The following is a 27530-nucleotide window of genomic DNA, read 5'->3' as shown; positions in this document are numbered from 1 at the left end:
ATCTTACCAAAAATTGTGCTTCAACTAATTTTTATGATTTATTGGTACTCTTCTTCCTTATCTTTTTTTACCTCTAAATATTTAAAGAGTTATCTATTATCAACAATGTTTGCTTTAATTCTATTTTATATAAAATGTACCAAAACCTTAACAAAAGTTTGTTTCTGATTTATTGCTGCTCTTCTTCCTTACCTTCTTTTACCACTGAAATAACAAATATTTTTCTGTCATCAACAATGCTTTAAATCCATTTTATTTAAATTAAGTCTAAATCTTACCAAAAATTGTGCTTCAACTAATTTTTATGATTTATTGGTACTTTTCTTCCTTATCTTCTTTTACATTTGAAAATTTAAAGAGTTATCTGTTATCAACAATGTTTGCTTTAATTCTATTTTATATAAAATGAGTCAAAACCTTAACAAAAATTGTTTCTGATTTATTACTGCTCTTCTTCCTTATCTTCTTTTACCACTGAAATAACAAAGAATTTTCTGTCATCAACAATGCTTTAAATCCATTTTAATTAAATTAAGTTTAAATCTTACCAAAAATTGTACTTCAACTAATTTTTATGATTTATTGGTACTTTTCTTCCTTATCTTCTTTTACCTCAGAAAATTTAAAGAGTTATCTAATATCAACAATGTTTGCTTTAATTCTATTTTATATAAAATGAGTCAAAACCTTAACAAAAATTGTTTCTGATTTATTGTTGCTCTTCTTCCTTATCTTCTTTTACCACTGAAATAACAAAGATTTTTCTGTCATCAACAATGCTTTAAATTCGTTTTATTTAAATTAAATCTATATCTTACCTAAAATTGTACTTCAGCTAATCTTTGTGATTTATTGGTACTCTTCTTCATTATATTCTTTTACCACTGAAAGTTTAAAGAGTTGCCTGTTATCAACAATGATTGCTTTAATTCTTTTTTATATAAAATGAGTCAAAACCTTAACAAAAATTGTTTCTGATTCTGACTGCTCTTCTTTCTTATCTTCTTTTACCACTGAAATAACAAATATTTTTCTGTCATCAACAATGCTTTAAATCCATTTTATTTAAATTAAGTCTAAATCTTACCAAAAATTGTGCTTCAACTAATTTTTATGATTTATTGGTACTCTTCTTCCTTATCTTCTTTTACCTCAGAAAATTTAAAGAGTTATCTATTATCAACAATGTTTGCTTTAATTCTATTTTATATAAAATGTGTCAAAACCTTAACAACAATTGTTTCTGATTTATTGCTGCTCTTCTTCCTTACCTTCTTTTACCACTGAAATAACAAAGAGTTTTCTGTCATCAACAATGATTTAAATCCATTTTATATAAATTAAGTCTAAATCTTACCAAAAGTTGTATTGTAATCTTCTTTTATCACTAAAATTTCTGTTATTAATAATATAACAATGTAAAAAAACGTTTATAGAGATTGATATATATTTTTTATGTTAAAATCTAAAATGCACTAGCAATTTCCTCGTTGGATACAAACATCACGATCTTATTTCTAGAATTTTTCCCTGCCGCCGTCAACCGTTAATCAGATAGTGCGGTATGCATTCGATTAAAATCTGTGATAAATTCTAAATAATTATTAATGACTTAAATTTTGCCAGTCACCTATTTTGAAATGCCGCAGCAATGCCCGTGTCATAGCTAAGTCACGCACGCCCATGCTCTTTAAACAGTTCGATGAAATGAATATCGCTACGTCTAAAACAAACAAATGATGACAAAATCCATTAAACTTTTTTTTGTTTTACTGTCGAGGTTACGCAGCATTACGGCACCCCAACCCCCATTGGATTTTCGCATTTCCAAAAATCGAAATGTTTTATTAAACGTGCCTGAGGTGTCAACAATAATTAATTAATTTCTCTACCCTGATTCGAAGTCGTTGTTCTTAAAGGTGTCAACTCTCTTTGCGGTCACGTTACACCAACAAATTCATTTAACATGCAAAAAAAAAGGACTAGGAAACGAGCCGTCGCCCGTCATCTATAATTACCGATGTAGCGTGTAATTAACACCATGCTGTCATAACAGATTAATGAATGTCTCCCCAGACTTACACCTTCGACGTCCCTTGTATAATATTCGGATGGCTCATGCTAAAATGGACATGTCATATATCCGAATGTGAACTAGAACTCCTATTACCAACTTAATCTTTAATTAAAATAATTATCAATATCTTAAATATTGAATTTATAAATGATTACAGTTTCTTCAATTTGTGAATTGTGCTGAAATTTTACACAAAAAATTAGTAATTTTAAAAAACATTCTCTTTGCCTTTTAATAGTAAATAAAATAATATAAGTATTATTATAACAAAAGTAAATTGGTTCATTTTTATAAAGAATAAAATGTTTCGAGTTTCTTCAATTTGTTTTTTGAACGATGCTGAAATTTTACACAAAAAATTAATAATTTTGATAAACATTCACTTCACTTTTTGTTAATAGTAAATAAAATAACATAAATATTAATATAATAGGAGATAATTAGTTATTTTTATAAAGAATAAAATGTTTAGAGTTTCTTCAATTTGTTTTTTGAAATATGCTGAAATTTTACATAAAAAATTAATAAATTTAAAAAACATTCACTTTGCCTTTGGTTGATAGTAAATAAAATAAAAAAATATTATTATAACAGAAGTAAATTGGTTCTTTTTTATAAAGAATAAAATGTTTCCAGTTCCTGCAGTTTGTTTTTTGAAATATGCTGTAATTTAACCCAAAAAATTAATAATTTTAAAAAACATTCATTTTGCCTTTTGATAATAGTAAATGAAATAATATAAATATTATTATAACAGAAGAAAATTGTTTCTTTTTTATAAAGAATAAAATGTCTCGAGTTCCTGCAGTTTGTTTTTTGAAATATGCTGAAATTTAACCCAAAAAATTAATAATTTTAAAAAAGATTCACTTTGCCTTTTGTTAATAGTAAATGAAATAATATAAATATTATTATAACAGAAGAAAATTGGTAGTTTTTTATAAAGAATAAAATGTTTCCAGTTCCTGCAGTTTGTTTTTTGAAACATGCTGAAATTTAACCCAAAAAATTAATAATTTTAAAAAACATTCACTTTGCCTTTTATTAATAGTAAATAAAATAGTATAAATATTATTATAACAGAAGAAAATTGGTTCTTTTTTATAAAGAATAAAATGTTTCGAGTTCCTGCAATTCGTTTTTTGAAATATGCTGTAATTTAACCCAAAAAATTAATAATTTTAAAAAACATTCACTTTGCCTTTTGTTAATAGTAAATGAAATAATATAAATATTATTATAACATAAGAAAATTGGTTCTTTTTTATAAAGAATAAAATGTTTCGAGTTCCTGCAGTTTGTTTTTTAAAATATGTTGAAATTTAACCCATAAAATTAATAATTTTAAAAACATTCACTTTGCCTTTTGTTAATAGTAAATGAAATAATATAAATATCATTATAACAGAAGAAAATTGTTTTTTTTTTTATAAAGAATAAAATGTTTCCAGTTCCTGCAGTTTGTTTTTTGAAATATGCTGAAATTTAACCCAAAAAAATTAATAATTTTAAAAAACATTTACTTTGCCTTTGATTGATAGTAAATAAAATAAAAAAATATTATTATAACAGAAGTAAATTGGTTCTTTTTTATAAAGAATAAAATGTTTCCAGTTCCTGCAGTTTGTTTTTTGAAATATGCTGAAATTTAACCCAAAAAAATTAATAATTTTAAGAAACATTCACTTTGCCTTTTGTTAATAGTAAATGAAATAATATAAATATCATTATAACAGAAGAAAATTGGTTCTTTTTTATAAAGAATAAAATGTTTCGAGTTCCTGCAGTTTGTTTTTTGAAATATGCTGAAATTTAACCCAAAAAAATTAATAATTTTAAGAAACATTCACTTTGCCTTTTGTTAATAGTAAATGAAACAATATATATATTATTATAACAGAAGAAAATTGGTTCTTTTTTACAAAGAATAAAATGTTCCGAGTTCCTGCAGATTGTTTTTTGAAATATGCTGAAATTTAACCCAAAAAATTAATAATTTTAAAAAACATTCACTTCGCCTTTTGTTAATAGTAAATGATATAATATAAATATTATTATAACAGAAGAAAATTGGTTCTTTTTTATAAAGAATAAAATGTTTCGAGTTCCTGCAGTTCGTTTTTTGAAATATGCTGAAATTTAACCCAAAAAATTAATAATTTTAAAAAACATTCACTTCGCCTTTTATTAATAGTAAATGATATAATATAAATATTATTATAACAGAAGAAAATTGGTTCTTTTTTATAAAGAATAAAATGTTTCGAGTTCCTGCAGTTCGTTTTTTGAAATATGCTGAAATTTAACCCAAAAAGTTAATAATTTTAAAAAACATTCACTTCGCCTTTTGTTAATAGTAAATGATATAATATAAATATTATTATAACAGAAGAAAATTGGTTCTTTTTTATAAAGAATAAAATGTCTCGAGTTCCTGCAGCTTGTTTTTTGAAATATGCTGAAATTTAACCCAAAAAATTAATAATTTTAAAAAACATTCACTTCGCCTTTTATTAATAGTAAATGATATAATATAAATATTATTATAACAGAAGAAAATTGGTTCTTTTTTATAAAGAATAAAATGTTTCGAGTTCCTGCAGTTTGTTTTTTGAAATATGCTGTAATTTAACCCAAAAAATTAATAATTTTAAAAAACATTCATTTTGCCTTTTGATAATAGTAAATGAAATAATATAAATATTATTATAACAGAAGAAAATTGTTTCTTTTTTATAAAGAATAAAATGTCTCGAGTTCCTGCAGTTTGTTTTTTGAAATATGCTGAAATTTAACCCAAAAAATTAATAATTTTAAAAAAGATTCACTTTGCCTTTTGTTAATAGTAAATGAAATAATATAAATATTATTATAACAGAAGAAAATTGGTAGTTTTTTATAAAGAATAAAATGTTTCCAGTTCCTGCAGTTTGTTTTTTGAAACATGCTGAAATTTAACCCAAAAAATTAATAATTTTAAAAAACATTCACTTTGCCTTTTATTAATAGTAAATAAAATAGTATAAATATTATTATAACAGAAGAAAATTGGTTCTTTTTTATAAAGAATAAAATGTTTCGAGTTCCTGCAATTCGTTTTTTGAAATATGCTGTAATTTAACCCAAAAAATTAATAATTTTAAAAAACATTCACTTTGCCTTTTGTTAATAGTAAATGAAATAATATAAATATTATTATAACATAAGAAAATTGGTTCTTTTTTATAAAGAATAAAATGTTTCGAGTTCCTGCAGTTTGTTTTTTAAAATATGTTGAAATTTAACCCATAAAATTAATAATTTTAAAAACATTCACTTTGCCTTTTGTTAATAGTAAATGAAATAATATAAATATCATTATAACAGAAGAAAATTGTTTTTTTTTTTATAAAGAATAAAATGTTTCCAGTTCCTGCAGTTTGTTTTTTGAAATATGCTGAAATTTAACCCAAAAAAATTAATAATTTTAAAAAACATTTACTTTGCCTTTGATTGATAGTAAATAAAATAAAAAAATATTATTATAACAGAAGTAAATTGGTTCTTTTTTATAAAGAATAAAATGTTTCCAGTTCCTGCAGTTTGTTTTTTGAAATATGCTGAAATTTAACCCAAAAAAATTAATAATTTTAAGAAACATTCACTTTGCCTTTTGTTAATAGTAAATGAAATAATATAAATATCATTATAACAGAAGAAAATTGGTTCTTTTTTATAAAGAATAAAATGTTTCGAGTTCCTGCAGTTTGTTTTTTGAAATATGCTGAAATTTAACCCAAAAAAATTAATAATTTTAAGAAACATTCACTTTGCCTTTTGTTAATAGTAAATGAAACAATATATATATTATTATAACAGAAGAAAATTGGTTCTTTTTTACAAAGAATAAAATGTTCCGAGTTCCTGCAGATTGTTTTTTGAAATATGCTGAAATTTAACCCAAAAAATTAATAATTTTAAAAAACATTCACTTCGCCTTTTGTTAATAGTAAATGATATAATATAAATATTATTATAACAGAAGAAAATTGGTTCTTTTTTATAAAGAATAAAATGTTTCGAGTTCCTGCAGTTCGTTTTTTGAAATATGCTGAAATTTAACCCAAAAAATTAATAATTTTAAAAAACATTCACTTCGCCTTTTATTAATAGTAAATGATATAATATAAATATTATTATAACAGAAGAAAATTGGTTCTTTTTTATAAAGAATAAAATGTTTCGAGTTCCTGCAGTTCGTTTTTTGAAATATGCTGAAATTTAACCCAAAAAGTTAATAATTTTAAAAAACATTCACTTCGCCTTTTGTTAATAGTAAATGATATAATATAAATATTATTATAACAGAAGAAAATTGGTTCTTTTTTATAAAGAATAAAATGTCTCGAGTTCCTGCAGCTTGTTTTTTGAAATATGCTGAAATTTAACCCAAAAAATTAATAATTTTAAAAAACATTCACTTCGCCTTTTGTTAATAGTAAATGATATAATATAAATATTATTATAACAGAAGAAAATTGGTTCTTTTTTATAAAGAATAAAATGCCTCGAGTTCCAGCAGTTTGTTTTTTGAAATATGCTGAAATTTAACCCAAAAAATTAATAATTTTAAAAAAGATTCACTTTGCCTTTTGTTAATAGTAAATGAAATAATATAAATATTATTATAACATAAGAAAATTGGTTGTTTTTTATAAAGAATAAAATGTTTCCAGTTTCTGCAGTTTGTTTTTTGAAATATGCTGAAATTTTACCCAAAAAATTAATAATTTTAAAAAAGATTCACTTTGCCTTTTGTTAATAGTAAATGAAATAATATAAATATTATTATAACAGAAGAAAATTGTTTCTTTTTTATAAAGAATAAAATGTCTCGAGTTCCTGCAGTTTGTTTTTTGAAATATGCTGAAATTTAACCCAAAAAATTAATAATTTTAAAAAAGATTCACTTTGCCTTTTGTTAATAGTAAATGAAATAATATAAATATTATTATAACAGAAGAAAATTGGTAGTTTTTTATAAAGAATAAAATGTTTCCAGTTCCTGCAGTTTGTTTTTTGAAATATGCTGAAATTTAACCCAAAAAATTAATAATTTTAAAAAACATTCACTTTGCCTTTTGTTAATAGTAAATGAAATAATATAAATATTATTATAACATAAGAAAATTGGTTCTTTTTTATAATGAATAAAATGTATCGAGTTCCTGCAATTTGTTTTTTGAAATATGCCGAAGTTTAACCCAAAAGTTAATAATTTTAAAAAACATTCACTTTGCCTTTTATTAATAGTAAATGAAATAATATAAATATTATTATAACAGAAGAAAATTGGTTCTTTTTATAAAGAATAAAATGGTTCGAGTTTCTTCCATTTGTTTTTTGAACTAATGAAATTTTACATAAACAATTAATAATTTTAAAATACCTTCACTTTGTCTTTTGTTGATAGTAAATAAAATAAATATTATTAAGACAGAAAAAAATGGTTCTTTTTATAAAGAATAAAATATTTCGAGTTTTTCAATTTATTTGTTTAAATATCCTGAAATTTAAAACAATAAATAATTAATAATCTTACCGTTTGTTGACAGTATATAAAATAGCATAAACATTATTCTAAATGAAGAAAATTGGTTCTCTTTATAAAGAATAAAATGTTACGGGTTACTTCAATTTATTTTTTGAAATATCCTGATATTTTATAAAACATTCACTTCATCTTTTGTTACTACCAAATAAAATAACATAAATATTATTTTAACAGAAGAAAATGTTTTTTTATAAAAATTAAAATATATCAGGTTTCTTCTTTCTTTATTTATTTTTTAAAATGTCCTGAAATTTAAAATAAAGAATTGATAATATATATTATTATAACAAAAGAAATTTGATTTAATAATTTTAAAGATATTCACTTTATCTTTTCTTGATAGTAAATAATATAATACAAATATAACTATAAGAAAATAAAATTGGTTTATTTTATAAAGATTAAAATTTAATTTAAATGTTTCAGATTTCTTCAAATTGTATTTTGAAATATTCTGGAATTTTAACTAAATAATTAATTAATAATTTTAATTAAATATAAAGTTTATTAGAAATTTAAATATTTAATAACCTTTAATGAAATAAATTCCTTTTTTAAACTTAAAATTAAAATATATATGTGTACAAATATTACATTTTTTAATTAAAAAAACAACAACAAAAACATGCATGTAAACGAATATCGTATTTTAAAATGTAATCCTATATTGAATCAGTTTGGTCATATCGATGACAGCGGTGTCTGAAAAATGACAGCTTAACCAGTCGTAGTAAATTGGCTCAATGAACAGAATCACCTTTTTTGTGAGATTGCCCAAGTGGTCCAACGAGACAGGAACGTAATCGACTTTTGGAATCTATACCCATTCAAAATTTTGTTCATGTCATTAAAAAGAGGAATGATTTCCTTCGAATATACATTTGACAAATAATAATCTATTATCAGGATTAACTCTTTTTAAATTAATTTATTTGCAATTTATATAAATTCATAGAAAAACTCAAACAATATTTTAATCCATTTTTCCTTAATAATTCCAATTACTTATTTCTAATTTGTTGAAAATATTCGTCTATAATTATATTTTGCTAATTTATAAGAGTTGTAAATAAAAATATATATAATTTAGTTTTGAAATCAAAGACATGAATGTTAAGTACGATTTACGTAAAGATAATTAATCAAAATTGAATTTTGGGTTACGCCTCTGCAATTTTTCTAAAACGTCCCATCATTAGAAGAAATCGTCGTGCAGACAGACCGTCGCTTATTAATAATTATCAATGGTCCGTAATCGGTACGGTCATCTACAGTTTCAAGCTTTTTTGAACCATTAATTAAAAAATCTGGTCGACGTCAATGAAACCTGACGTGTTTATGACCATTAGATAAGAGCGTTTAAGTTAATTAATTTTTTGAAAAGGTTATCTTTTAGCTTATTAAAATATCTAACAAAAGATATTGCAATATAAATTGGATTGGATATCTATATCTATTTTATATTTGATTTGTTTAATTTTATATTATTAATCCACTTAATTGTATTTGAATTAAATTTCTATAGATTGTATAAAAGTATACTTTAGATGTGTCTAGACGTTGATACTATTTACTTTTTATAATTTTTATTTTATTATTATTAAATTACTTATATAATAACTACATATCTGAAACAATTTGCATACATTTTATTATTATATATTACTATAATATCAAATATTCCTTTGTTTGTTTGTTTGCCAGTAAATAATTTTATTGTTATATATTGTTTTTCTTATTATTAATCTAATTCAAAACATTCTTGATAGATTATATTTTTAAATTATATACAAATATTAAATTAAAATTAAATTGTATATAAATATTTGCTTTTTAAACAGACTTTTTTTAATTTTTATGTCTTATATAAATTTCTGAATTACATTTGTATAGAAATATAAATTATATTCTATTTATTTCAATTATTTATAATTTAATTAGAATGATATTTTTTAATTGCATAAATATGCAGTATTTAAAATGAACATGAAATATTTGTTGAATATTTACTTTTATAATTATTAATATTATTATTATATTTTTAATAATCTTCACAAGATTTTTAAATTGAATATAAACATTTGCTTTCAGTTATTTTATTTTTATATTTTGTACAAATTTCTATATTATATAATTAATAATGTTTTATTGAGCTTATCATAATGAATCTTCTAAACTTTAATATTTATATTAATATTTGAATTAATATAGGAAATTATTGCTTAATATAAATTATATATAATTTAAATAAATAAATTACCTGCTTTAATAAACACAAACATATATTAATAATATTTAGTATTATTTACATATTACATAATTAAATTACTAATAAAACTTTTTTATTAAAATATAAATTATGTTCCATTTATTTCAATTATTTATAATTTTATGGGAAAGATAAATTTTATAATTAAATAAAATCATACATTATTATTATTATTATTTGGAAAATATTCTAACAAAAATTTTTGCAATATGTATGTATAAATGTATAAATTTCTTTTGTATTGAAATATAAACTATTTTTTTTTTAATTATTTATAATTTTATATGATATATTTATTTTATTATGTAAAAACTATTAATAAAAATTATATTAATTTAAGTATCCATAATAAGTCTGAAACAAACATTATTCAATAAATAATTCTAAATTGTTTTTAGAAAATTATGGTTATTATTCTATTGAAATATTAATTTTTTCCATTTTTTCAATTGTTTGTAATTTTTAAATTTTTATTATATAAAAACTATTAAAAAATCTACTAATTTTCAATTTATTTATTAATTAGAACATCTAATTCTGCTATTTTATACATTATTAGTCCAATTATATCCAACTTAATGCATATAATTATTATTTAAATTTATTTATTTATTATTTTTTTTGGTTATATTTCTATTGAAATATTTGTAAGTAATCCAGTTAATTTTACACCCTATATAAATTTATAAACTAATTTTGGATTAAAATAAATTAAAAAAATAAATTAATTAAAATATTTTCCATTTTTTATTTTTCAATTATTTATAATTTTACGAGAAAGACACATTTTTTCATTTTCCAGTTTCATTCAGAATTAATTTGGGTTTATAAATTATTATTATTAACACTTGGAAAATTTTCTAACAAAAATTTATGAATAATAATAGGAGTATAAACTATTTTATTTTATTTATAATTTTATGGAAAGGATTAATTATTATGTAAAAACTACTAATAAAAATTATACTTATTTAAGTATACATAATATGTATAAAACAAACATTCGTTCAGTAAATAATTCTATGTATTTATAAAATTATTGTTATTATTCTAATAATCTTAATATTTAACTATTAAAATCATATTTTATAGAGCATTCTAATAAAAATGTTTTGTTATTTTCTATATTATTAGTTGAATTGAATTTCCTGCAAAAATAAGTTCTTCAATTAATTTAGTTAATTTTATAATCATTTTTGCACTGAAATATGAATTATTTTCCGTTGTTTGTAATTTTAGAGCAAAGATAAATTTAAATAAATTAATTAATTAATAAATATTCTACTAATTTAAAAATGTTTAGCTTTATATATTAATGTGGAATATTTAATACTGTTATTTTTTACATTATAATCCAATTATATCCAACTTCATACAGAAGTAAGTTACATTTATAAATTATTTAAAAAAAATTCTAAATTACTTTTGAATAAAAATATGAATCATTTTCCATTTCTTTTTTTTTTTCAATGATACAGAAGAACTATTAAAGTTGTTCTAATTTAAAAATGTTTATAAATAATAATTCACTTATTTATTAATGGGGAACATGGTTATTTTTTACATTATTAGTCCAATTATATCCAGTTTCATGCACAAGTAAATCACGTTTGTAAATTATTTAATATTATTATTTGTTTCTTGGACAATATTCTATTAAAATAATCTGTAATTAAGTCTGAAAAATCTTACTATAAAAATACAATATATGACTTTTTATAAATATTAGTTCAAATAAATTGTTTATCACATCAAAAATTATTAATTTATGTTAACTGACATTTTTTATTATTATTTTTACTTTTATTCCTGGATAATACAATATAAAAAATATCAAAAATTAATTTATTTTAATTCATTGTATCAATTTATATGAAATAATACATTAATTTTTATGATTATTATCAATCATATAACTTAACATTATTAATAATGAAAATAATAAAGTTAATTAAATAATTCTAAAAGATTTTAACGACTTCTTAAGATTAAAATTGTATTCATCATAATCATTAGTCGAATTACTTGTAATTTCATTAATTAAATTATTTTGGAAAATAATCTAACAATAATCTAACGTAATTAACAGATGTACTTAATATAAATTTGATATATTTGATTGTATTGTTTCACATTATCTTTATTTAAATTATTCGTAAATTTAATCGTATGTCAAATTACTAAGTTATGCAAAAACAAATGTTTTTTGATAAAGCAATGAATGGAAAACTGATATGGAAGTGAAATATTAAATTTCGTAGTGATAAGCAGAATGTAAACTGCATGATTTTATTTTTGCATACCATGCGCCTGATTGTTTCAACCAGCCGGAAGTTTATTAATGTATAGGGTGTTAAATATGATTATTTATTTAAATTACTAAACATATAATACACAATATAATAACTACTTTTGTATTAAAAATAAACAATGAATAGAGAAGTGAAGTCACAATAAAATATTAAAATTACATAAAACTTAATTACTTTTCACTCTATAAGCTGTAATTAACAATAAAAAAACAGTAAGTACAACTTTATAACCAACAGTGAGGGAATAAAACAGTCGCATGACAATTAAAATTGTACAACGTTTATGCAATTCATTAAGTTTTAACGTGGCAAAACAATGAATGCATAAGTAATTTAAAGTGCATTATTTGGCAGGTTTTTTAATGAATGAGATACAGATCGAAAATAAGTCTTGGCACTTTCATAAAACAACAAAATGTCAAGTGCTGTTCCATGTTAAATCCTTGTTTATGCAAATCATCAGAATAAAACCAAAGAAATTGACCAAATTTATTAATTTTTTATAATTATGATGATTTTTTTTTTAGTTGGGTTAAGACTGGGAGTATTTCTGTTTATCGTTTTACCAGCTTTCGCTTAACACAAGTCAGTTTCACTGGATCCGGGTGATCAATCCTGGCCCATGACAAGCAACATATTCATATTCGCATATTTTTTCCCGCCTTTATCTACCGTGAAACACCAACGGACGCCTCTCTGTTCTCTCCATCTTTTTTTATAAAATCATTGCCGATAACATTCACCCTTGATTTTGTTGTAAATTTCGAATGGGGCAACTATCGGTGGAATGGAATTGAATTTGTGACCGGTGGATGCGTGCAAGTTGTGCGTGTGTGCACCAGGGAGCGTGATAGAACTGATAAGGGATTCCCCCAGAAAAAAGAACTGTTCACTATGTCATGCAGATATAATTAACATATAAAATTAAATGATAAGAATTTAATACCAACACCAGCCATGGAGGAAGTATGATTTTTTCTATTAGCTGTCTGGTATTAGAAAGGGGGCCATAAATTATGAGTTAACCGGAGTTAACTTTGGACTGTGGCCATTAGTATGATTGAATTTTGAAATTTAAAACCGTCCCTCCTCGATTTTAAAAGCGTATTACTTGGATAAAAAAATATTTGAGGACGTATTAGATGATCTTCCAACAAACACCACCGCAGGTCAAATATTTTTATTGTTTCATCCATCGTTGTTGATTGTTTACCAGAAAAACAAATAACCATTCAGCCTGATTATCACTCAACAACAATAACTCATCTTTAGAAGTATATTTAAAGTTCCCAATTGAGTGCTATGAAGTAATTCGATACTTCAGCAGTTTACTTAGGTGAGCTACCGTCCGAATCCCGTTTGATTAGTGCCACAGTATGACACATTTATCGCGGATACGAGATATGGTAAATAAAAGCGGATCGAAGGGGCCGTAGTAATCTGACGCAATTGTTTCGTGCAGTTAATCTCGACGGGTCACTCGCTAGCTGCTTGACCAGCTGTCGGCTTAATGCACTTCAATGCCGGTGCCACATTCGATACCGCCACCACCGATAGGGTTAATTGCACGAATGTCTCGAAATCCGACACAACACGGTCACTTGCGACAATGCAAACATTGCTTTTTAAAGCATGTGCTGGCGATATCCATTAATCCTCTTTGCTTTTAAATTTGGTGCCACCTTTGTTGTTATCTGGGTTGCCTATAATTGTTAATACTGAAGCCATTTATCACTTGTTTCCATCTAAATTCAATTCAGTTAATAAGACAGGTACATTAGATTGTACTCCAGTTATTGAAGTCGAATTTTTCCTTTAACAATTTCCTCTTAATATTTTTTACAAATAAAACCTTCACCTTAACAGAAACGCAAGATCTCAGTGGAAAGTAATAAACGAAGACAGATCGGCGTTGTTATATTAGTTCATTGCAGTCTTTCGCTCCGCCGCTAATTGAATCCGGCCAGCAATTCATCTTCCGGACTGACGACTGTCCAGAAGGGCTGCAGAACGTCGGCTTATGTCCCCGTTTGTTTCTAATAATATCGGTCCAATTAAATACGGAGCCACGATTAATATTGGTGTTACAACTTGTGGGGTCGGCCCCCTTTGATTTCTAACATGAGATCAAGAATTTATTCGTGTGTTATTGTTTCAGCCCCAAAGATGCCGCCGTCAACAATGAACGACTACTCCGCAACCACCACCACCTCCCTCAACTTGGAGGCTCAAAACCCGGCGTCGCGAAGCTCCTGCCTCGGTTCCAACACCTCCAGCCTCCTGAGCCTCAACTGCCTCAACACCGGCCGGACCAACTTCACCAACAAGCAGCTGACGGAGCTGGAGAAAGAGTTTCACTTCAACAAATACCTAACCAGAGCCAGACGGATAGAAATCGCCTCGGCTCTGCAACTCAACGAGACGCAGGTCAAGATTTGGTTCCAGAACAGGCGGATGAAGCAGAAGAAGCGAATGAAGGAGGGCCTCATACCGCCGGAGCCGATACACAACGCGGGGAGCAACAGCAACTCGCCCAAGTCGTCGAACATGGCGCCCGGGGATTCCGTGACGGGCAGCAACGAGAACAGTCGAGAATCGAACTGAATCGGTTTGGAGGGTGTGTAAAGTAATTTATGAAATGATGGATTAATTGGTTGGAACTGAAACTTTAGTATAGTTTTTGTACATATGCTGTGTTAAGGTCCTGTGTAGGTCTAAAATTGATAAAATATTTATTTTAAATTCATAAATACATATTATAAAATCATTTGTAAATTACTTTATGACGTTTCAATATATTGTGTATTCTGTCGCCAAAGATATAGTAGTAGAGGTGTAAACAAGAAGCTTTAGGAATTCGTTTATTATTATATTGTTAAATATACAATTAAACAGACAATGAAATTATCTTAATATATTTATTTATTTTTATTTAAAATATGCAATAGACTATCTAAATAAATATTATAAATACAATACAACTGAGATTACCTTAAAATGTATACGCTATATATTAAGACATTAGATACATATTAAATAGCAAAAAATAATATTTAATGTGGTTGTGTTTATTTAATTTATTTGGTATGTAAAATGTACATTTTGCTATGTAATATGTAACATATTACAAGAGTTTTCTAAACATTAGCACTATATAGGAATATTTCTATGTGATTGATATTTTTAGTAAAATTATTAAGGGATTAGAGTAACTTGTATAAATATGTACATACTTTTTACGTTTTTTGTTTAAATTAAGTTTACTCAGGGACTGTAAATTGTATTTACCAAAATAAAAACTAATACATAATCTATGTTTGTTCCCTTTCCTGACTAGCCAACTCACTTCTTAATTTAATTGTATTATTTTAATTAAAATTAACAAAAATTCATCTATTTTTTAAACTAATTTATAATACATTAAATTATCTATAAAATTAATTAAAAATAATAACTAATTATCTTATTATAACTTGTATTTTTGCCAAATAAATAAATATAAAAAAGGAGTGACAAATATAATCCTGCATTGGAAATAAATAAATATTGTTTTGTTGCATATCAATATGATATAGAATATGAAGTTGATAATGAAAATGACTAAATAGAAAATTAATATATGAATGTAAATTAAAGAAATTTTATTACTAATCAGATTACACATTCATTCTATATTTTTATTTGATCAAACAAATACTTCTACGTAGAAGTGATCACAATAAATTGACTCTAAAAAGAAGAAAGAAACATATTAAAGAAGCTTTTTTCCAATTAAAAAAAAGTATTGATAATTTAAAACAAGAATGTTGGATTAAAATATATATTTTTTAATATAACAATGACTTGATAATGAATTAAGATGTTATTTCAGTCTAACATTTCCAGACCAACAGGAAATATTTAATTTTCTAGCTCAGGCAGTATTTATTAAATTGTGAAAATCGAAAGAAGCAATATCGACAGCCCTTGGGCAAAAATTGGCTAATTTTAATATAAAAAATTCCCCCAACTGTTCTACAAATATAAAATCATTGAGACTGCCATGATGAAAATGAGACTAAAGTTAACAACGCCGTTGAAACTGTGTGCTGAGCTCCATCCACACTCAATGTCAGCCTTCATGACCTCAATTATGCTATTGTTGTTCTTGTTGTTGCAAGTGGATGTTCGTAGGTCATCATCGGCATGGCGACAAGTGTAGTCCTCGTGGGTGAAGTATGGAGTGGTGCTGGGACTGTCACCACAAAGATACTGACGTTTCTTCCTTTGCCACACCTCAATCCACCTACAAATTGGGGAAGTCCAGTTATCAGAAATCAACTGGAACTTTAAAATAAACATACCCAAGCTCACAGTCACAAGACCATTTGTTGTTGGACATCTTGAGGTCTATTAAGAAGGTCTTTTTGTACATGTTAGGTTTCATTCCAGTCGATGGGTTCAACAGGCTTTTCAATTCGTAGTTGTTCCTAATTTCCACGGTTATATTTTTAGCCTGGCCAGCCTTTTGAAAGATTGCAGTCTGTATTTTAGATAAACTCGTATTAAATATCGCAAAATGGAGGGTGGGACTTTTAATGCCCTAAAATATTAATCGTGTATTATGTGACTTCATCATGAATTGTCAGTATTTACTTGCAATATATTCTGTCCCAGGCTTTTTATGCCTCTGCCGGAGAACGTAATGTTCCTCAGCTTCGGAGGAAACTCCCCCGATAACTCTTTGTCCAAATTTTTGTCTGTGGGGTTGGGAATCTAGAAGTTACAAAAGAATTAAACATAACTCATTAATGTTTTTGGAAGTACTTACGTGAATTTCCAAGTTTCTTAGCCCACTGTTAAATTGTAACACTGTTGGGATGTTGAAGTTCTTCAAGTCCTTATACACATTAATCTTCAGTGTTCTTAAAGAGTACATTTTACAAAAGGCTCCAGCCTAAATAAATTAACCTCAATTAGTTAAGTACAATACAATTCAAGAAGTCTTACTTCAAAAGTGTTCAGCTCAAAATTTCTAATATCCAAAGTTATAAGGTGACCTGCCACCCCCAACAAGCTGGTGTTACTTAAAAACGTTATTGGATTAGCAACCATCGTTAGACTTCTTAATTCAGTCAAAGAATGCGTCACAATTGGGACTGCCGTTAGGTCATTATAGTTCAAGTTGAGGTCTTGCAACGAGGTCATGTTGGTGGCCATTTCTGGTGGTACCGTTGGAAGAGAATTGAATGCAAGTGAAAGTGTTACCAAATTTGGAGTCGGCAGGATTGGTATCTAAAAAGTTGTTGCTGTAGCAACTTCAGTAACTTAATTCTATTGACAATTACATGAGTTAGAGACACGTTGTCCAAGTACAAATGAAGAAGTGAGTACTCCAAGCCTTGCAAACTTAAGCCGTTTTCTTCCAGAGCCAACTGACTGTTGTGGCTAAGATCCAGGCTGGATAATTTCGGTAGTCCTTTAAATGTGCCTGCGTCTATTTGAGCCAGTCTGTTGTAGGATAAATCTAACCAGTTTAAACTCTGGAATGCAATACGGTAGTGTTAACAAGTTAATAAAAGCCTGAGGTTTACCTTGAATCTTTCCAGAACTCCCCCATGTGCCAAAGATGATATGCTGTTCCAGGATAAGTCTAATTCACACAAACTCATGGCTGTGGCCATTGAAAAACTTGTCAGTGGCAGCTTGCTTAACATGTTGTGAGATATGTCGAACCTTTCCAAGCCTTCCTCCCTAAACAAATTGTCAGGCAAACTCCTTAAACGGTTGTTGGACACGTCAACTATTCTAAGCCTGTTCAAAAATCTAAACACGTCGTTTGGTAAATCAGCTAGTCTATTGTTGGAGGCAAGTAGCACCTACAATTTAACGTTCCTTAAAATATCTTCCTGTGATGATTGGATACATACTTGTAGCTTCTTAGTGTTCCTGAACATGTCAAAGTCCATTTCGTACAATCCATTATGGGATATATCCAACCATTGTAAGTGGGGCATGTTTCCAAAGACGTCCCTTGTAGCATTCAACAACCGGTTGTGCCCCAAGTACAGATGAGTTATGGATATTTCGACTGGACGGAAGAACTGCCTGGATATTGTTGTTATGTTGTTGAACGACAAGTCCAGGACTCGTATATTGGAGTGCAAGGCACCCATACCTTCGCAAATTGAACAAACTATTTTAAATAATGTGAAACACTCAGATAAACTATCACCAACATTTGTGCGGTACGACTTTAACCTAGTTCAATATTAATTGAATTAATGTTACCTGAATCTGATTGAAAAGTGTTGCCAATATTTACGGTCAGCTCCTTTAACTTATTGTGACTGGCATTGACGTGGAACATGGCTAAAGTGCCCACTTGATCGAACATGCTGAAGTCGAAGCTGGTTAACTTGTTGTAGGAAATGTCTAGGTCTTCCAATTCTGGTAGGTTTTGGAAAGCTTCGTATGTAATAGTGGATATTTTGTTGCCCTTCAGGTTCAAACGCTTCAAACGTTCTAAGTTCATGAATGAACGTCTTTCGAGGGATTCGATTTTGTTGTCGTCTAAATGAAGCTGCTCCAAATGTGCGAGGTCAACGAAACTGTGTTGCTGAATTGATTTAATGTTGTTGAATGATAGGTATATGTCTTCTAAGTTTTGATGAATGTCTCCCTGTGGACAACAATTAGAAGAATGATTGAAATCTTACTCAAAGGTTAATGTACCTGGAAAGTACCCTTGTTAACGCTTTCTATGACATTATCTTGCAGCTTTAATTCTCTTAGCTTCTTCAAAAAGTGGAACGCTGTGTCTTGCAATGTTCTTATCCTGTTGTTACTTAAGTCTAGGACCTCCAAGTTGACCAACACTTTAATGGCATCTAATGGAAAACTGGTGTGGGACGAAGAAAGCCCCCTTGATAAAATCAACGTTTGTAAAGAGTGGCCAATCTACAATATTCACACTTAATTTCCTCCCCAATAACCTGATCAAATTAGTACCTCTGCGAATGCCTGTACTTCTATTGTTGAAATGGAGTTCTCAGAAAAATCCAGCAGTTTAAGTCCATGGACGTGTTTAAACGCGTTGTTCTTAATTGTTTGCAAATTGCCCGAGTTAATGTGCAACTCCTCCAAGTCCATGCCAAATTCGACGAAGTTTTCCGGTGTCAAAGAAGTTTCTGAGAGCTTCGACAAGTATAATTGTCTCAAGCTTCTTAACCTGTAACAATAAACATCTCCACTACGTTGGCAAGTATGATAGTAGCAACAAATTAACCTTCGTAAATCTTGTATTTTGATTTGTGTATTTGAGGACCCCCTCAGGTCTAACTTGTACAAGGTAAACTGAAATCCAGTGAACGACTCAATTGGGTTTAGCTTTGTAAATATGTTGTCCCTTAAGGATAGAGTTTTGAGGGACTCAAAACGGTGCAACAAATTTTCAGGCAACAGTGCAATGTTGTTTCCGGATAAGTCCAATATTTCCAGATAGTTTTCCAATCCACTGAACGAGGCCGGATTTATGGAGGTCAATCCGCAGAGTCTTAAATAGAGTTCCCTGATTTTAGCCTGTCGGAAGGCATTTTCCTAAAACACCAACGTTAGTGGTACTTCATCATCTGCAACTTTTAGGTGGTACCTCTATGGAACTTAACGGGTTACCATCCAAGTAGGTTTTGTTTACAACATTGAAGTACTGAAAGGAAGCTGGCTGCAAAGTAGTTAACAAGTTATAGTCCAGTCTGAAGACGTCCAGATTCAGCTGAAAATTTAAAGTCAATATAGCCCCTGTGTCAGTGACTGGCTCCATCTTATTAATTCTATTGTAACTTAAGTCCAACGTTTTTAAAGTCCTTAGAGGTTGAAGGGCTTGATATGGGATTGCACTTAATTGATTGTCTGATAGAAGTAAATGAGCCAATCTTTTCATTCCATCTCTGAACACGGATGGATCTATCTCTCTTAAGTTGTTGCCTCTTAAATCGATGGTTTCCACCATGGGAAGACCAGAAAACGAATCTATTGGTAGGTGCGTTATTGAATTGTCGGCTAGGATTAGTTCTTCAAGGGAATGTTCCAGCCCCCTCCAGTCTTCTGGTAATATTTTGTTGATTTCATTTCCTATTAAATAAATAGTTGTTTGATTGTTTACTGAAGTTAGTTTTTAGTTTACCAGTTAAATCTAACAACCGTAATTTTTGTAAGTATCTTAAAGCTCTATTAGGAACTCTTGTGAGATCATTATAACTTAATTCCAATTCCCAAAGTGACCTTTCCAATCCTAGAAAGGCTTCATGTGGCACAAACGTCAGGGGATTTCTGCTTATAATTATTTTATATAATCCTATAAACAAAACAACTTTTTACCAACATCCAGTCCAATTAAGGATTAATTATTTACCGGTGCTTTGAAAAAAGTACGGAGGTAAGGTCCTTAATCCGTTGTTTTCCAGGTGCAGAACGAACACCTTGGACGTATTAACAGTGTCTGGTATTTTTGGCAAATGAACGTTGTGACAATGGACTATGCCCAAATCGGGTACGGCCTTTGAGCAACTGCAAAGCGGGTTGAAATAACAGGGTGGATATCGGACTACACCCGTTTCGCGGACCGTAAACCCTTCAGTCAGGGAAAACCATATCATGAGGATGAGGGAAGTTATGACCATGCCATAGCCGAACTTAATTATTTGGATTAATTCCTAAAATTGGGATTTAATTACAGATTTATTCATATTTTTAAACAACAATAAATAAAAATTTATTTTTTAAATTTCTACAAATTTATTTTTAGTTTAATTACTAATTTTTTTCTGTTTCTGTTGATTTCCTTAGTTTTTTTTTAAATAAATTAATTTTAAATTTGAATATTTTTACAGTTTGGAAGAAAAACCGAATACCACTGCGCCCTCTATACACTGTATATTAAATTATTAACATAATAGATCATATTAGTAACAGAAACCTTCAATACAGACATTATATTTATTTACTTTTATTTAGTTATTCTAGATGGCATCAATATGTCGCAGAAAAAATATAAATTTGAAATTTCAAACATATAATTTAAATAATTGTTTCCGCATGAATTATCAAATACATTGAATTAGCTTTGTAACATTGAATTTCTCTTCTTTGTAATTTAGTTTAACTATTAGTAGTTGAAAACGAATATTTATATATTATAAAATAATACATTAATATAATTTTTTCTTAATAATTTAATTTTTTCTTAATAATTAATGCAATTTATAATGCAAAAACTGCATTTATTTATTAGAATATTTACTCTAAATAGTTCCAGTGAGTCATAGAAGACAAATTCTTCTAATAGTAAATTTAATATATTTGAATTTTAATTGTTTGGGCAAAAACTTAAATAAATTAAATATTATTTAAACAGTATATTTTACAGTTATATCGATTTATTTAAAATTTAATATTTATATACTAAAACTAAAAAAGATATTAACTACAATTAAAACTTGCTTAATTTTGAAATATTTAATTTTATAATAAACATTACAATTAATTATATTTATATTATACATTTAACGGACAAAAATATAGAATCCAAATGTATATTAATAAATTTAAACCATTTAAACTAATAATTGATATACACTAATAATTAAAAAGAATGTTAAAATGAATTACTTAATACTTAATTATATAAAGTTGTATAAAACTATAACATATATAACACATATAACACACTTGACTAATTTAACAATATAAGAGAAGACCACAGCAACAATTAATAATAATTCATACATACCATTTTGTCACAAATTAATTTTACAACACTCTCCTCAACAGTTTTATCCCAGAGTTCATTTAGAGCACTAACCAACAGGAGCAACTAGTTCACATGATAGTTGAAAACCAAACTGAACGTACGTAATCGTTGGGTCTTAGAGAAGCCCTCCACCCAACTCGTGGGCTTCCCCTAACAAGATTAACATTTTCTTAATACTATTGACATCAGTTTTTTTATTTGATTTAAAGCGTATTTGTCCCGTACTCAACCTAATTCTGGCTTATTGGATAGAAGTCGGATTTTATGGGATTGATCAAAATTGTCTGTGCGGTGGTGTGTGGGCGGGCAATTAAACATTAGGTCTAGCATTTAAATTTGATTATTTTTAGTGACCCATTGGCGACTTAATTGAGGTGATTCATTTACATTTTAAATGTATTATTCAAAGCGTTCGTACGTGCTAATAGAAACTGCTTACACAATTAATTGTTACCACATTTATGGAAGACTTTAAATTAAAATATATATATAAAATTTAGCGATGAGTACAAATACTCAAAATTAGCACTCACATCTCCTGGTTTCAGTATTCATTTAACCCTTATTTTCAAAGATTCTTTCATTAATTCAAATATGTGAACTTTATTTAACTATTTATATGTAAATTAAAGGAATTGGGAGTCAAGAATTGTAGAAATAAATTAAATAACTCAGAATTCAGACTGTTCTTAAGTTGTACCAAGAAATTGAATAAAATGTTTAATATAACACCTCTAGGGTATCTATTTTGGTAAATATATATACAGATTTCAATAACTTTTTATTATAAAAATGCAATATATAAAATTTAAATATAACTTATCATTCAAAAATAAAAATTACACCTATTTTAAATAATGAGTATGCCTAACATACTTTGTGACATAAAATGAGTCCTGAGAATCAACATCACCTGAAACCACATAATTATTAAATATATAAAAACTATATAATTAAATATTTACTATATTTATCAAACAGATTTGGGGGGAATATTGGTGTTTTTGAAAAATTAAATGCTGTATTTATTCTAAATTTATTTGCTTGGCTTGTCATACTAACTGTCCACATATCCAAACATTCCCTAAAACAAAAACTCATAAATAAATCACTTCAAAAGGAGTTATCAAAACTCACTCCCTTATTAGATTATCTGAAGACCTTAAATTAAAGGTAGACTCGACCAGCCTGTTATTTAACAGCACGTTAAATTCGGTAAATGAATTTTTGTGCTTATCGTTCAAGTATTTGCTGTAAACTTGGCCGCAAAAGCTGTCGAAGTTTTCTGACGAGAGGGAAACGTGTGTTTTAACCAACAGTATCATCTCTGCGGCGATGTGCATGTATCCTAAATAATTTAATTTATAATTATTCAAGTCGGGGGATGTGAGAGTTTCAGATCTGGCCATGGTCATTCTTGTTATCCTGTGCGTATCTTGCTGGGATTTACCTTCACTTTGCTTACTGAGGATGAATGACTGGTTATTTAAGTTACTTTTTATAGGGGTGTGACTTACTTAAAATGTTTGTAGATGTCATCCTGAGGTACGGAGTAGAAATGATTTATAATAGCTATATAATCATTCAATAGCTTTTCAGCACCAAGTTCATACAACAATTCTAAAGATTGGCTGAATGAGAGGGTAGGCACAGAAACTTTTCCCCCCAAAATTCCACTGGCAATCCTGGCAACAAGGGTTGAATCTGACTCATTGAACTAAAACAAATTTAGTCCAATTTGAGTTGAGATGAAAATGTTGGAAGTTGTACCTGTATGTAACTTTCTGAAATTGCCAATTCTTCAAAGAAATAAGTGAAACAGTCCCGCAAAGTTGATAAATCATTGCAATCTATAATTAATTTAATTAATTAATGGATAAGTTTAAATAAAGGCAACCTACATTTTAGTATGTCCCACAATTTATCTAAAATATCTTCTTGTCTTAAATTGTTAACATCTAATTTTTCTTTACTGTCAGGTTGCAGAGGGATTAATGTGTTGAGCAGCTCATGAATAGAATCTCTCAGTTCGCACTCATTTTTAATGACTTCATTAATTACTGTTTCTTCATCCTTTTGTTTATCTGGATCAGTTAAAATATCAAAGTATTTGTACAAATGGCACAATTCTTGCCACACTGATAGGATCTCAGAATTTTCATGGCCTACAATTAATTGTTGTATCTGAAAATTTGATTGATTATGTAAGTCGTTAATAATAACTTTTGTTTGTAATTACCATTTTTATGCTTTCTGGTTTTGTCATGGTGTTGTCATCTTTTGTTGTTACCTCGAGTGCGACTGAACCACTGATTTCTGTGTTAAAGTTATTTATTCCTTGCAAATTATAGCCGTACACAAAATATTTCTTACTAATTAAGTAATCCACCTAAAAGGGCACACATTTATTGATATTTAATGGGACTTAAATGCTCTACCTTAGTTGATATTTTGGAATTCAAATAATGTTCCTTTTTCAAGTTTTCCATTTTAAATAGTTTGTGGTCGCGGTGAAGGAGGTCTATGATTTTAATGGAACATGTCATTATCGTGGTGTTGGAATAATGGGACCCCAACATGATAACTTTCTGGGAATCCAGTCCGTCACACAGGCAAAAAACTGGCAAATTATTCTTGTACGGTCCATTGTCGTTAAGTTTATTTATGATGTTCCTAAAAATCAAAATTCATTTTTAAATAATTATAATTTTAAAAAGTTCTTCAATTACCTGGCAACATTTAATTCATGGGGTAAATATTTGGTTTCCTGTGATGTCCAGTTATACCCGTGTTCTAAGTTTGCCAGAACAGCTATTGAATTATCATCAGCTAAGTCGACCTGAAGAGGATTCCCTGTCAAGTCCAGATCTTCAGTCACACTCTCTTGCTTAACGTCGTAGGTAATGGTATCATCCTTCAGAGTATCGTTGTTAGGAGCCTACAACAAAACTTTAAAAAAAGCAAGGCAAAATTATTATTAAAACTTACGATATTAAAATAGAACACAATCTCCGGTTCGTCTATGAAACGACGTAAATAAGTGGGCGGGCTGATTGTTTGGCGTGTTTGGGCCATAATCGTATAAGAACAACCCCAAAACTGACTTATTCCTGTTTATATTTGTGTGGAGTCGTTAAACAGGTTTGAATTGTGGAATCAGTGTGGCCAACTAAGTTGGGGTTATGTCTGGGAAAAAAAAAGCACCAACTTTAATTTGGGACACGTGAATTTTTGAACATTGTAAATGATGTAATTTTGTTGCTAATAAAACTTGTAAAAATAACAAAATGTTTGTTCAGTTTCGACCGTTTTGTTGTTAATGTGTGGGTACGCAAACAATTTTGTTCAGTCGTCATTTGATCATGATTCATGGAATGGAAATTTTATTACGCAACGCAAATTAGTGAATATAATTTACTTAATCGCAACTTGTGCTAGTTAAAACAACTTAACAATAACTTGGTATTACAACATAATAAGCAATAAAGTAGCAAATTTGAATGCGTCCCCTAACCTAACTTTTTAGTTTGAGAAATAATCAGGTAAATAAACAACAAACAAGTGTACAATCAGTAATATAGAAACTTTATTAATATGAAATGAACACAAATCTGTTTATTTAAAATGTAAAAAATGAACAGCTATGTACTAATTCTATGTCTAAATACATATTGAAATTAATATTAATGGACAAGGCACATTCAAACAAAGTCAGTACAATTATCAAAACACAAATTAAAATTGGTCGAGTCTGACCAATAATTAATGAACGGCTTGAAGTTTAAAATTGAATGAAAATAATTTAATATTTTTTTTTTAACATGACTGCATAGTCTTGCATACAATTAAATGTGCCCAACAATATTAAAACACATTATTGACACATCGTCAAGTCTTTATATAAAACTATATTCTATTACTTAAGTTGCTGGTCTCTATGCCGGTTGTGAATGTGCACCTTTCTTTCCGATGAGGGATTTGTGGATGTGAGGGATGACACCACCACCAGCAATTGTGGCCTTAATGAGACTGTCCAATTCTTCATCTCCTCGGATGGCCAACTGCAAGTGGCGGGGTGTAATCCTCTTCACTTTCAAATCCTTACTGGCATTTCCTGCCAGTTCCAACACCTACAACGAAAACATATTGGTATACACAAATCCAACTGGACTTGATAAACAACAACAAACCTCAGCGGTGAGATACTCCAAAATAGCGGCCGAGTAAACGGCGGCGGTCGCCCCCACACGCCCGTGACTCGTCGTACGGTTTTTCAAATGTCTGTGGATCCTACCTACAGGGAACTGTAAAACAATATCGATGAGCAAGCCAACCTAACCTAATCAAAACAATGGGGGAAAAAATCCAACAAGACCGAAAACATTTCTCGGCACAACTGAAACCGAAGTGTACACAAAACATACCTGTAGTCCGGCGCGCGCCGACCGCGACACCGCTTTCGCTTTGGCCTTCCCTGAATCCTTTCCTGCCTTACCGCCAGCCTAAAAACCACAAAAAACACGTTCCATCAACAAACAGCACACACGAAAACCACCCGCGAGCGCCGTGCGTGCCATAACGCACGCGAAACGAACGTTTGACGGGCACCAAGTTGTTGGGGAAAAAAAAACTCACCATTTTTGTCTGAAGTTTACTAACGCTTCTGTCGACTGAGCACGAATAAACGGTTACACGACGATTGCCGCCAAATGATAAATACTGGCAAAGGCGCACGCGCACACGGGTCACGTGACCTGAACAATCCAATTGGATATGATCTCTGCAGCGGGTAAGCTTGTTGACTATTGATTGGGCGACGGGAATGACGCTTGGCTTGGTTGAGAACCTTGAACAATTAGAAATTTGGAGGGAAACGACGTAATTTATAAAATAAATGTTTACGTACCGATTCGGGTTCGGTTGTGGCGGTTTTGAGACGTTTTCCGTGCGAAAATTAAAAATGCTGATGGATAAGTGACAGATCTGGTGACCGGGTCTTGTTTGCGGAGTTACGCCGCTAACAACATGCTGGAACAAATTCCAACGCATTATTTATGGCCTACTTTTTTTAGATTAGATTAGAACGTTAATTCCTAAACAGTTTTCAAATTTTGAGGTTCCAGGTTTGTCCAATTGTACTAACAAACAAAATAAATTCTCTCCAATTGGTTATATTTATTACATCATAAAAAAATAAATAAACAAGTTTTTGTTAATGTTTAATATAATAAAAAAGATGTTTATTTAGTATAGTTTCATTTCATTTTAGTTTTAAAAAAGTTTTACATCCGCAAATAAAAATATATATTAAAACTGGCATTTAAATTTTAAATATTTTATATACTTATCAGTGGCGGGTACTTAGATGAGGCACCTATAATAATAATTTAATAGAGATAAAACAAAGATATGATAATAGTATGTTGTAAAACCGACAATTCAACAAGCAATACCAGTTTTACATTTAATTTCAATGAATATTTTGTGCT

General features: G+C 28.2%; 4 protein-coding genes across 7 annotated transcripts in view; 1 reads left to right on the top strand and 3 right to left on the bottom strand.

Annotated features, from left to right (window-relative positions):
- The window catches only part of LOC109603862 (homeobox protein Hox-B1b-like), a 33771-nt gene extending 18691 nt beyond the window's left edge, over positions 1 to 15080 (top strand). Inside the window, exon 2 of the mRNA XM_020020371.2 lies at positions 14410 to 15080. Coding sequence (XP_019875930.2) covers positions 14410 to 14855 — 446 coding nt within the window. The 3' untranslated portion in view covers positions 14856 to 15080. The remainder of the gene's footprint in view (positions 1 to 14409) is intronic.
- An 892-nt stretch (positions 15081 to 15972) lies between these two features.
- LOC109603863 (chaoptin) lies at positions 15973 to 22087 on the bottom strand. Of its 3 annotated transcripts, none has more exons than XM_020020372.2 (16): positions 22021 to 22087; positions 20644 to 20944; positions 20416 to 20586; positions 19882 to 20363; positions 19519 to 19829; positions 19242 to 19461; positions 18966 to 19190; positions 18522 to 18912; positions 18161 to 18426; positions 17825 to 18109; positions 17579 to 17773; positions 17241 to 17525; positions 17062 to 17187; positions 16887 to 17006; positions 16595 to 16833; positions 15974 to 16536 (listed from the first exon to the last, which is right to left on the bottom strand). In XM_020020372.2, the coding sequence occupies exons 1-16, from the start codon at positions 22021 to 22023 to the stop codon at positions 16266 to 16268; spliced, it is 3891 nt and encodes a 1296-aa protein (XP_019875931.2). In that variant the 5' UTR covers positions 22024 to 22087; the 3' UTR covers positions 15974 to 16265. The 3 variants fall into 3 exon arrangements, with proteins under 3 accessions (XP_049820896.1, XP_019875931.2, XP_049820897.1); XM_049964940.1 differs by having other exon boundaries at positions 15975 to 16536; positions 18161 to 18408; XM_049964939.1 differs by having other exon boundaries at positions 15973 to 16536; positions 18161 to 18408; positions 19242 to 19829.
- Positions 22088 to 22805: 718 nt separating this feature from the next.
- Positions 22806 to 25524, bottom strand: LOC109603867 (uncharacterized). The gene is made up of 10 exons (XM_020020375.2): positions 25030 to 25524; positions 24771 to 24979; positions 24480 to 24714; positions 24281 to 24430; positions 23943 to 24225; positions 23812 to 23891; positions 23559 to 23758; positions 23179 to 23505; positions 23007 to 23125; positions 22806 to 22954 (listed from the first exon to the last, which is right to left on the bottom strand). Exons 1-10 carry the CDS (start codon positions 25114 to 25116, stop codon positions 22887 to 22889), a joined length of 1758 nt encoding a protein of 585 aa, XP_019875934.2. The 5' UTR covers positions 25117 to 25524; the 3' UTR covers positions 22806 to 22886.
- An 81-nt stretch (positions 25525 to 25605) lies between these two features.
- LOC109603864 (histone H2A.V) lies at positions 25606 to 27105 on the bottom strand. Of its 2 annotated transcripts, XM_020020373.2 has the most exons (5): positions 26948 to 27105; positions 26677 to 26887; positions 26466 to 26543; positions 26232 to 26345; positions 25606 to 26171 (listed from the first exon to the last, which is right to left on the bottom strand). In XM_020020373.2, exons 1-5 carry the CDS (start codon positions 27088 to 27090, stop codon positions 25977 to 25979), a joined length of 741 nt encoding a protein of 246 aa, XP_019875932.1. In that variant the 5' UTR covers positions 27091 to 27105; the 3' UTR covers positions 25606 to 25976. The 2 variants fall into 2 exon arrangements, with proteins under 2 accessions (XP_019875932.1, XP_049820714.1); XM_049964757.1 differs by having other exon boundaries at positions 26677 to 27105.
- Between the last annotated feature and the right edge of the window lie 425 nt (positions 27106 to 27530).

Source organism: Aethina tumida, chromosome 3 (assembly GCF_024364675.1).
Source record: "Aethina tumida isolate Nest 87 chromosome 3, icAetTumi1.1, whole genome shotgun sequence".
Classification (NCBI taxonomy): Eukaryota; Metazoa; Arthropoda; class Insecta; order Coleoptera; family Nitidulidae; genus Aethina; species Aethina tumida.
Note: the sequence above shows the minus strand (reverse complement) of the source record. Positions and strands in the feature narration are given on the sequence as shown.

Coding starts and splice junctions, on each gene's coding strand:
- LOC109603863 (XM_049964939.1), bottom strand. Junction 19,830..19,881: donor ACCCGTTAAGTTCCATAGAG/GTACCACCTAAA, acceptor TTGGTGTTTTAG/GAAAATGCCTTCCGACAGGC. Junction 17,007..17,061: donor TAAGAAACTTGGAAATTCAC/GTAAGTACTTCC, acceptor TGTAACTTCTAG/ATTCCCAACCCCACAGACAA.
- LOC109603867 (XM_020020375.2), bottom strand. CDS start 25,116: ATGGCCCAAACACGCCAAACAATCAGCCCGCCCACTTATTTACGTCGT. Junction 23,759..23,811: donor TTTCAGAAAGTTACATACAG/GTACAACTTCCA, acceptor AATTTGTTTTAG/TTCAATGAGTCAGATTCAAC. Junction 23,506..23,558: donor GACATCTACAAACATTTTAA/GTAAGTCACACC, acceptor ATTCATCCTCAG/TAAGCAAAGTGAAGGTAAAT.
- LOC109603864 (XM_049964757.1), bottom strand. CDS start 27,090: ATGCGTTGGAATTTGTTCCAGCATGTTGTTAGCGGCGTAACTCCGCAA. Junction 26,346..26,465: donor CGGCGCGCGCCGGACTACAG/GTATGTTTTGTG, acceptor ATTGTTTTACAG/TTCCCTGTAGGTAGGATCCA. Junction 26,172..26,231: donor TGGAGTATCTCACCGCTGAG/GTTTGTTGTTGT, acceptor TTTTCGTTGTAG/GTGTTGGAACTGGCAGGAAA.